General features: G+C 47.0%; 1 protein-coding gene across 3 annotated transcripts; it reads left to right on the top strand.

Moving 5' to 3' along the window:
- The first annotated feature begins 66 nt into the window (after positions 1-66).
- Positions 67-10,941, top strand: dhdds (dehydrodolichyl diphosphate synthase). 3 transcript variants are annotated; one of them, XM_062466438.1, is made up of 9 exons: positions 67-96; positions 639-716; positions 1,329-1,448; positions 1,758-1,900; positions 3,583-3,699; positions 4,059-4,160; positions 8,093-8,207; positions 9,970-10,077; positions 10,306-10,941. In XM_062466438.1, the coding sequence occupies exons 2-9, from the start codon at positions 654-656 to the stop codon at positions 10,714-10,716; spliced, it is 1,179 nt and encodes a 392-aa protein (XP_062322422.1). In that variant the 5' UTR covers positions 67-96; positions 639-653; the 3' UTR covers positions 10,717-10,941. The 3 variants fall into 3 exon arrangements, with proteins under 3 accessions (XP_062322422.1, XP_062322424.1, XP_062322423.1); XM_062466440.1 differs by having other exon boundaries at positions 90-108; XM_062466439.1 differs by lacking the exon at positions 67-96 and adding an exon at positions 373-431.
- The last annotated feature ends 532 nt before the right edge of the window (positions 10,942-11,473 follow it).

Genomic DNA, 11,473 nt, shown 5'->3' with positions numbered 1-11,473 from the left:
GTTCTAAATCTATAAACGGTTCACTCTCAACGGAGGAAGTGATCCTTCCCCGTCTTACGTCACTTCGTGATGAGGAAGAGGACGTCATCGTAAACTGTGAGTTGGAAGGTCTGTGAAATATGTCAAACTATCCGTTTTACTATCGTCAAATCAGTGACTCTCTCATTGGATTGAATAAACTCTCCAATTATTATTTATCATAGATCTTTACCCGTAAATGTACATTTTGTAAAATCGTAAAATGTGTTATTTGTTCCTGTGTGTAGTTCCATTGCGACATTCTCTAGGCTAGCAGGCTGTGAGCAACGTCTTGCAAGCCGCCTGGGCTGCGGACTAAAACACCGCAGCAGGCTTGTTAATGCGTTAAACTGGAACATAGTAGCTTTCCCCCCGATTAGATTTAGACCGGTCGAGTCTCAAGCCGTTCTCGTGTGAGTTATTATTCTCTTTGAACGGGCTAACAACACTATCAGTAACAGGCAGTCTCACTACACGCATGTCAACGCTTTGCTTTAAGTGTTCTTTGTAATATGGTACATGCGTACAGTAATTCGTCGGACTTCCTAGAAAAACAACCACCTGTTTAAGGCTTCATAACTGATGCTGAAATACACACTTGATGCCGCTCTGATTTTCAGGTTTAAAGACTCAAGATGTCGTGGATAAGGGAAGGTGAACTCAACCTCCTTGAAAAGCTTTCAGCCAATATACTGATGGTAGGAATATCATTTAAGTTCCCTGAAGTACATCTCGTTCCTTGTAGTGTACTATTTAAATTATGTGAAGTTATTTCAAGCAAATGTAATCTATATGAATCTGTGGTTATATATGTTGCCTTATGAAATAGAACACAGACTTAGCCAACCAGCTGCTGTTGTGTGTGTTGATGTTGTCTACATGCAGTCACAAGCAGGCCCCATGTTTATGATGTGTGTGTTGATGTTGTGTGCGTGCGTGTTGATGCTGTGTGTGTTGATGTTGTGTGTGTTGATGCTGTGTGTGAGTTCATGCTGTGTGTGTGTTTATGTTTTGTGTGTTGATGTTGTGTGAGTTGATGCTGTGTGTGTGTGTGTGTGTGTGTGTGTGTCTCCTAGGCAGGCCCCAGTATGTGTTGATGTTGTGTGTGTGTGTGTGTGTCTCCTAGGCAGGCCCCAGTATGTGTTGATGTTGTGTGTGTGTCTCCTAGGCAGGCCCCAGTATGTGTTGATGTTGTGTGTGTCTCCTAGGCAGGCCCCAGTATGTGTTGATGTTGTGTGTGTGTGTGTGTGTGTCTCCTAGACAGGCCCCAGTATGTGTTGATGTTGTGTGTGTGTGTGTGTGTCTCCTAGGCAGGCCCCAGTATGCCCAAACATGTAGCGTTCATCATGGATGGCAACCGTCGCTATGCACGCAAGCAACATGTGGAGCGGCAGGACGGGCACACACAGGGTTTTGACAAGCTGGCGGAGGTGAGTGGGGAGGGAGGAGGTGAGGGAGGAGGTGAGGGAGGAGGGGAGGGAGGAGGGGAAGGGAGGGGGGACGGGAGGGAGGAGGTGAGGGGAGGGAGGTGGGGAGGGAGAGGAGGGGGGGAGGACGGAGGGGAGGGGAGGGAGGATGGGGGAGGAGGAGGGAGGACGGGGGGGAGGAGGAGGGAGGACGGGGGGGAGGGAGGAGGGGGGAGGGGAGGAGGGAGAAGGTGAGGGCCCGAGGAGATGAGGGTGGAGGAGGGGGACTGGTGAGGGTGTGTGTGTTCCCCTGACGTGTGTGTGTGTGTCCAGACGCTCCGCTGGTGTCTGCACCTGAACATCCCGGAGGTGACGGTTTACGCCTTCAGCATCGAAAACTTCAAACGCTCCAAGGAGGAAGTGGACGGGCTGATGGAGCTGGCCAAGCAGAAGTTCCTGAAGCTTCTGGAAGAACAGTGAGTCCTTCAGGGTCTGTTCCACAGGAAAGGCTGTCTGGCAGTGATCTGATTAACTGTGGGATTCATTCCATATTTATTAGGGTATATCGTGGTACGATACATCGCGGGGCAAAAATGTAACCAGTACGTAACCCAAACAAACAAACACAATGCTTGAAAGCCTTTTATGTTGAGTTTAACTTACTTGATCAGAAGTAACTTACTTGATCAGAACTGTTTTTTCACTTTTACTGCTTTAACCCGTTAATGAGTAGCGTCACAAATATGTTATCGTTCGAATGTGGGTCCCACAGCGTAACATCACAAATATGTGATTTTGAACTTTCCAATTGAATATTTTCCGATCGACAAAAACAATGCGACAAACGCTTTAGTATGGCTTCAAAATGTACTAATGAGAAGGCTAACAAGTAGCACTAGCATGGTAGTAGCATTGCTACGAGTATTAGGCTAGGTAACTTGGGCCGGAAGCTAACTAAAGCTAGCTAGCTACTGTTTTGGAAAAATAACTTGCTCAGTGGGGACCGTTGGAAATATTTAGAACCCACGCAGCTAAAGGTTGAAGTTCTGTCTTCTAATTTCATGTAAAACATAAATTTTGTTGTTCAGTGAAATTCAAATTAACACACAAACACAATTACATTTACATTATTTTTAGTCATTTAAGAAGCTCTTATCCAGAGCGACTTACAGTAAGTACAGGGACATTCCCCCGAGGCAAGTAGGGTGAAGTGCCTTGCCCAAGGACACAACGTCATTTTGCACGGCTGGGAATCGAACTGGCAACCTTCAGATTACTAGCCCGATTCCCTCACCGCTCAGCCAGCTGACTCCCTATAGTTACTTAACATACATAAATAAAATCCTGAAATGTTGCACATTCTTGAAGTTGTTAAATTAAAACTTTTTTTGTGGGGGGGTTCAACATATCATAACATACGTGATACGTATCAAATAGTGAGCTGAGTGTATCATAACATACGTGATACGTATCAAATAGTGAGCTGAGTGTATCATAACATACGTGATACGTATCAAATAGTGAGCTGAGTGTATCATAACATACGTGATACGTATCAAATAGTGAGCTGAGTGTATCATAACATACGTGATACGTATCAAATAGTGAGCTGAGTGTATCATAACATATGTGATACGTATCAAATAGTGAGCTGAGTGTATCATAACATACGTGATACGTATCAAATAGTGAGCTGAGTGTATCATAACATACGTGATACGTATCAAATAGTGAGCTTAGTGTATCATAACATACGTGATACGTATCAAATAGTGAGCTGAGTGTATCATAACATACGTGATACGTATCAAATAGTGAGCTGAGTGTATCATAACATACGTGATACGTATCAAATAGTGAGCTGAGTGTATCACAACATACGTGATACGTATCAAATAGTGAGCTGAGTGTATCACAACATACGTGATACGTATCAAATAGTGAGCTGAGTGTATCACAACATACGTGATACGTATCAAATAGTGAGCTGAGTGTATCATAACATACGTGATACGTATCAAATAGTGAGCTGAGTGTATCATTACACCCCTAATATTTATATGCTTATTTATTATGTTGGTCTAGATTTGACTCGACACCTAGATCATTTATGGGTTATATGCATGGCTGTTAACCTGTGTGTGTGTGTGTGTGCCAGGGAAAACCTAGAGAAGCATGGTGTGTGCATCCGTGTGCTGGGAGATCTGAACATGCTGCCTCTGGACCTGCAGCAAGCCATTGCCAGGGCTGTGGTCTCCACCAGGACCCACAACAAGTACGTGCCTCCTCGCACCCCAGACATGTCTCCTTGCACCGACAGGAAGCTTCCTGCACAGACAGGAAGCTCTCACGCTGCGCTCACAAGCACCTCAGGATGAAGAAGAGGTGCTGTTTGGCTGACCCTGAGGTAGTCTAGTGTCTGGATTAATCGAAAGAAAGAAAAAAAAGACAGACAGAAATAATCTTTCTTTCTCCCTCCCTCCCAAGGGAAATTAAAGTATGCAATAGCTTATACCACACATACACAAAAACACCAATATACACAAGGATATAAAATGAAAAGCACAAAAAAACATTGCAGTGAAATGTCATGTAAATAGTAAGTAAACATGATGTGACCTCCACCTCCTCCAGATGCTTCCTGAACGTATGTTTTGCCTACACTTCGAGGTACGAGATCACCAACGCCGTCCGGGAGATGGCCTGGGGGGTGGAACAGGGCCTCCTCAAGTCCAGGTACTGCCAACCCTGCCTCAGGCCCCACTGCCAACACACACCCTGCCTCAGCCCCCACTGCCAACACACACCCTGCCTCAGCCCCCACTGCCAACACACACCCTGCCTCAGCCCCCACTGCCAACACACACCCTGCCTTGGCCCCCACTGCCAACACACACCCTGCCTCGGCCCCCACTGCCAACACACACCCTGCCTCGGCCCCCACTGCCAACACACACCCTGCCTCGGCCCCCACTGCCAACACACACCCTGCCTCAGCCCCCACTGCCAACACACACCCTGCCTCAGCCCCCACTGCCAACACACACCCTGCCTCAGCCCCCACTGCCAACACACACCCTGCCTCAGCCGCCACTGCCAACACACACCCTGCCTCAGCCCCCACTGCCAACACACACCCTGCCTCGGCCCCCACTGCCAACACACACCCTGCCTCGGCCCCCACTGCCAACACACACCCTGCCTTGGCCCCCACTGCCAACACACACCCTGCCTCAGCCCCCACTGCCAACACACACCCTGCCTCAGCCGCCACTGCCAACACACACCCTGCCTCAGCCGCCACTGCCAACACACACCCTGCCTCGGCTGCCACTGCCAACACACACCCTGCCTCAGCCCCCACTGCCAACACACACCCTGCCTCAGCCGCCACTGCCAACACACACCCTGCCTCGGCTGCCACTGCCAACACATAGGATGGGTATATCTCAGTGGTAGAGCATGGGGATGGGTATAGCTCAGTGGTAGAACATGGGGATGGGTATAGCTCAGTGGTAGAACATGGGGATGGGTATAGCTCAGTGGTAGAACATGGGGATGGGTATAGCTCAGTGGTAGAGCATGGGGATGGGTATAGCTCAGTGGTAGAACATGGGGATGGGTATAGCTCAGTGGTAGAGCATGGGGATGGGTATAGCTCAGTGGTAGAACATGGGGATGGGTATAGCTCAGTGGTAGAACATGGGGATGGGTATAGCTCAGTGGTAGAACATGGGGATGGGTATAGCTCAGTGGTAGAGCATGGGGATGGGTATAGCTCAGTGGTAGAACATGGGGATGGGTATAGCTCAGTGGTAGAGCATGGGGATGGGTATAGCTCAGTGGTAGAACATGGGGATGGGTATAGCTCAGTGGTAGAGCATGGGGATGGGTATAGCTCAGTGGTAGAACATGGGGATGGGTATAGCTCAGTGGTAGAACATGGGGATGGGTATAGCTCAGTGGTAGAACATGGGGATGGGTATAGCTCAGTGGTAGAGCATGGGGATGGGTATAGCTCAGTGGTAGAACATGGGGATGGGTATAGCTCAGTGGTAGAGCATGGGGATGGGTATAGCTCAGTGGTAGAACATGGGGATGGGTATAGCTCAGTGGTAGAACATGGGGATGGGTATAGCTCAGTGGTAGAACATGGGGATGGGTATAGCTCAGTGGTAGAGCATGGGGATGGGTATAGCTCAGTGGTAGAACATGGGGATGGGTATAGCTCAGTGGTAGAGCATGGGGATGGGTATAGCTCAGTGGTAGAACATGGGGATGGGTATAGCTCAGTGGTAGAGCATGGGGATGGGTATAGCTCAGTGGTAGAGCATGGGGATGGGTATAGCTCAGTGGTAGAACATGGGGATGGGTATAGCTCAGTGGTAGAACATGGGGATGGGTATAGCTCAGTGGTAGAGCATGGGGATGGGTATAGCTCAGTGGTAGGGCATGGGGATGGGTATAGCTCAGTGGTAGAGCATGGGGATGGGTATAGCTCAGTGGTAGAGCATGGGGATGGGTATAGCTCAGTGGTAGGGCATGGGGATGGGTATAGCTCAGTGGTAGAGCATGGGGATGGGTATAGCTGAGTGGTAGAGCATGGGGATGGGTATAGCTCAGTGGTAGAGCATGGGGATGGGTATAGCTCAGTGGTAGAACATGGGGATGGGTATAGCTCAGTGGTAGAACATGGGGATGGGTATAGCTCAGTGGAAGAACATGGGGATGGGTATATCTCAGTGGTAGAACATGGGGATGGGTATAGCTCAGTGGTAGAGCATGGGGATGGGTATAGCTCAGTGGTAGAACATGGGGATGGGTATAGCTCAGTGGTAGAACATGGGGATGGGTATAGCTCAGTGGTAGAGCATGGGGATGGGTATAGCTCAGTGGTAGAACATGGGGATGGGTATAGCTCAGTGGTAGAGCATGGGGATGGGTATAGGTCAGTGGTAGAACATGGGGATGGGTATAGCTCAGTGGTAGAGCATGGGGATGGGTATAGCTCAGTGGTAGAGCATGGGGATGGGTATAGCTCAGTGGTAGAGCATGGGGATGGGTATAGCTCAGTGGTAGAGCATGGGGACGGGTATAGCTCAGTGGTAGAACATGGGGATGGGTATAGCTCAGTGGTAGAGCATGGGGATGGGTATAGCTCAGTGGTAGAACATGGGGATGGGTATAGCTCTGTGGTAGAGCATGGGGATGGGTATAGCTCAGTGGTAGAACATGGGGATGGGTATAGCTCAGTGGTAGAGCATGGGGATGGGTATAGCTCAGTGGTAGAACATGGGGATGGGTATAGCTCAGTGGTAGAGCATGGGGATGGGTATAGCTCAGTGGTAGAACATGGGGATGGGTATAGCTCAGTGGTAGAACATGGGGATGGGTATAGCTCAGTGGTAGAACATGGGGATGGGTATAGCTCAGTGGTAGAGCATGGGGATGGGTATAGCTCAGTGGTAGAACATGGGGATGGGTATAGCTCAGTGGTAGAGCATGGGGATGGGTATAGCTCAGTGGTAGAACATGGGGATGGGTATAGCTCAGTGGTAGAGCATGGGGATGGGTATAGCTCAGTGGTAGAGCATGGGGATGGGTATAGCTCAGTGGTAGAACATGGGGATGGGTATAGCTCAGTGGTAGAACATGGGGATGGGTATAGCTCAGTGGTAGAGCATGGGGATGGGTATAGCTCAGTGGTAGGGCATGGGGATGGGTATAGCTCAGTGGTAGAGCATGGGGATGGGTATAGCTCAGTGGTAGAGCATGGGGATGGGTATAGCTCAGTGGTAGGGCATGGGGATGGGTATAGCTCAGTGGTAGAGCATGGGGATGGGTATAGCTGAGTGGTAGAGCATGGGGATGGGTATAGCTCAGTGGTAGAGCATGGGGACGGGTATAGCTCAGTGGTAGAACATGGGGATGGGTATAGCTCAGTGGTAGAGCATGGGGATGGGTATAGCTCAGTGGTAGAACATGGGGATGGGTATAGCTTTTCTAGAGGATTTGACTGCAGATCAAAAGCTGTCAGGTTCAAATCTCCTGTACATCGTTTTAAAGATCCTGTAAAGTGGAATTGAAAATGAGTTTTAAGTTCATCACACCACAGAAGAATGTGTTGTTTACTACCCATCCAAATTCGAATGAAAAAACCCCACAGACAAGTATGTTAAATTAGGCTTTGAAATCGTGAGAAAATCAGCAGTCTTCTCTGCTTGAGACTGGGGGGGCGTATCGCCTGAAGGAGCTGAAGCTCTGCCCCCTTCAATTGATTGAATTTAACAACAACAGCAACGCTAGCTAAATCATTTGCAGATATCAGAATAGCCATACCTGCAGTCTCTGAGTGTTTTATGTGTTAATTACTTTGTCTTTTCATCGTACCAGCTGAGTAACAGAATGCCGTCTGTGATCTGACGTAGATCGGTCGCTGTGACGTAGATCGGTCGTGTTTTGGCTCCGCCTATACAAAACCTGAGCTGAAAACAGAAGAGAAACTGTTCAACGGTTCTAACTCCACATTTCAGTGCGACAAAGTTTTCGCGCTTTGCACATGCTTTCAGGAACTCATTTCACACGTGTATATAATGTACTGAGAAGCAAATCATGGATTCTGCTTTGCAGGATCTTTAAATCAAACCCATGATTCTGCTTGTGTGCAGCGATGTGTCGGAGGGCCTGTTGAGCCAGTGTCTGTACAGCAGAAACTCCCCCAACCCCGACCTGCTGATCAGGACCTCAGGAGAGGTCCGCCTCAGCGACTTCCTGCTCTGGCAGGTAACAACTTCCTGTTTACCCTCCAAGGACTAACACAAGGACTAACACAAGTATCTTCCTCCAGCCCTAACCATCTTTAAATCATGTAGACCTGATATACTGATGATACTTATCAACTGCTCATACTGTATCCTGTGTTACATGAAGTCATGTTGTGTTGCTGAGATGTTGCCCGGTAAACGTAGATCGCTCCTTGACTCTTACTGACCTAAATACTGTTAGAACTGTTCACTTCTGATCCTTGATTTCCTGCTGTACCCTCACTCCAGATCAAAGTGTCTGATAAATGAGTAAACTGTAAACATGTTCTGCAGACTGTAGTGTTACGTGCAGTGTTGTTTTTGCCGGTCTGTTTTAATTTTAGTCTAGTAATTTTAGTCACTTATTTTAGTCAGAGTTTCCATGACTATTTCCGTCTAGTTTTAGTCGATGAAAACTGATGACATTTTAGTCTAGTTTTAATCAATTAAAATTGTATTTTAGTCATTTTAGTAATGAAATTCTATTTAACCCAGTCAATATAGTATAAGTACCTAGTAGTATAGACGGAAAAAAAATATTTTAGCCAAACCCATTTCAAACAAGGTTATCTTGTATTATTGTTGTCTTATAGACTCAAGAATACATCCATTCCAGACACAGAAGACACTCTGATAATGCGTCTGATGATGTGACTAAACGAGACGAAATAACATTGTAACATTTCGTCTCGGTCAACGAAAATGAAGACACGTTTTAGCATCGTTTTTATTTTGTAAACCACATTTATTCTCGTTTTTATTGGTCAACAATATTACATTATACCTTTGAATCATAGTCATCGTCACATGACCATTTATGTTGCGTCTCGTTTTCGTCACGTGATAAAGATTTGTTGATGACGATATTTAGTCATAATTTGGATTGACGAAAGCAACACTAGTTACGTGAGGTAATGTTGTGGTGTAAACATGTTCTGCAGACTGTAGTTTGTGAGGTAATGTTGTGGTATAAACATGTTCTGCAGACTGTAGTTTGTGAGGTAATGTTGTGGTATGAACATGTTCTGCAGACTGTAGTTTGTGAGGTGATGTTGTGGCGTAAACATGTTCTGCAAACTGTAGTGTTACGTGAGGTAATGTTGTGGTGTAAACATGTTCTGCAGACTGTAGTGTTACGTGAGGTTATGTTGTAGTGTAAACATGTTCTGCAGACTGTAGTTTGTGAGGTAATGTTGTGGCGTAAACATGTTCTGCAGACTGTAGTGTTACGTGAGGTAATGTTGTGGTGTAAACATGTTCTGCAGACTGTAGTGTTACGTGAGGTAATGTTGTGGTGTAAACATGTTCTGCAGACTGTAGTGTTACGTGAGGTAATGTTGTGGTGTAAACATGTTCTGCAGACTGTAGTGTTACGTGAGGTAATGTTGTGGTGTAAACATGTTCTGCAGACTGTAGTGTTACGTGAGGTAATGTTGTGGTGTAAACATGTTCTGCAGACTGTAGTGTTACGTGAGGTAATGTTGTGGTGTAAACATGTTCTGCAGACTGTAGTGTTACGTGAGGTAATGTTGTAGTGTAAACATGTTCTGCAGACTGTAGTTTGTGAGGTAATGTTGTGGCGTAAACATGTTCTGCAGACTGTAGTGTTACGTGAGGTAATGTTGTGGTGTAAACATGTTCTGCAGACTGTAGTGTTACGTGAGGTAATGTTGTGGTGTAAACATGTTCTGCAGACTGTAGTGTTACGTGAGGTAATGTTGTGGTGTAAACATGTTCTGCAGACCTCCCACTCCTGCCTGGTGTTCCAGACCGTGCTGTGGCCTGAGTACTCCTTCTGGAACCTGTGTGAGGCAATCCTGCAGTACCAGTTCAACTACAGATCTATCCAGGTCTGTGGAGGGAATGTTGAACACACCTGCATACCTGAGACACACTAATCGCAACTGCTGTATTTATGGAAACTATTCCAGCATTGTGGTGAAAGAAGACATAATTCAGTCTAAAGACAGAAATATTGTCGTTTTCCTGTTCAGGGAATGTGTGTGTGATGCTGAAGACCGTGAATAGCTAATGTGTGTGTCTTTGTGCGTGCCTGCCTGTGTGTGTGTGTGTTGCAGAAGGCCAGAGAACTCCACCTGGAGGAGCAGGGTCTTCGGCAGCTGGAGGCGGACCAAGTCTGCGTGGCCCAGCTCTTGGTGCATCATAGGAAGAGCGGGCCCCTGGATGCACAGCTCCTGGTGCATCATGGGAAGAGCGGGCCCCTGGATGCACAGCTCCTGGTGCATCATGGGAAGAGCGGGCCCCTGGATGCACAGCTCCTGGTGCATCATGGGAAGAGCGGGCCCCTGGATGCACAGCTCCTGGTGCATCATGGGAAGAGCGGGCCCCTGGACGCCAAGAGGAAACAGGAAGCCGTGCGGAGCTACGCGGCCAGCCGGGAGGAGAGGGTGGAGGGCTTTCTGGGAGCGCTGCAGCTCAAGAGAGACTTGTTCTTCACCAGCCTCAGCACCCTCGCAGCACAGGGCTAGGAACCCCAGGAACCTTGACTCACATCAACATGGCTGGATTTGAACACTCCTCTCGCCACCTGCATCTTCCAACAAGGCCCCTGGAGAAGGGAGGGGGGATGTTGTATAAATAATTTGTATAAAGATGAGAGCGCAATTTCTACCCCTATGGGGCTATAGTTTATGTGGAATATTTATGTATTTAGTCGAAATAAGAAGTCTAATAAACCGAAAAGATCTGGTTCAGTTGATATGTCTGTTGTTCAGTAGTGTCTGGTAGACGGCAGCATTCACCTCTGTCTCCTAGCGTGCTGCTTTAGTAGAGTCCTAATCAAGTACTCATCAATGATGAAAACCTTATTTTTTTTAAGAAATTGCAAATATATTTTCAACCTTTCAAAACTTTTGTAGAAAATATTTTTACCTTTTGAAACTTTTCAAAACATTTTATCAAAATAATGATTTCGAAAATATTTTTTCAACCTTTCAAAACTTTTTCCCCCATTAGGTTTTAAAAACCTTTAGAAACTTTTTTACTACAGCTACACCAAGAAGTGTGTTAGCCCCACCATGAAAGAAGCAAGACATTTGTGTATTCTATTGTGTATGTATTCACATTGAAATTCAGACAGTGAGGAAAAAAGTTAGTTTTGAGCCCTGCCCCTGATCAGGCTGGTACAGTAACAGACCCCTGACCAGGCTGGTACAGTAACAGACCCCTGACCAGGCTGGTACAGTAACAGACCCCTGATCAGGCTGGTACAGTAACAGACCCCTG

This window comes from Osmerus eperlanus, chromosome 7 (genome assembly GCF_963692335.1).
Source record: "Osmerus eperlanus chromosome 7, fOsmEpe2.1, whole genome shotgun sequence".
Lineage (NCBI taxonomy): Eukaryota > Metazoa > Chordata > Actinopteri > Osmeriformes > Osmeridae > Osmerus > Osmerus eperlanus.
Note: the sequence above shows the minus strand (reverse complement) of the source record. Positions and strands in the feature narration are given on the sequence as shown.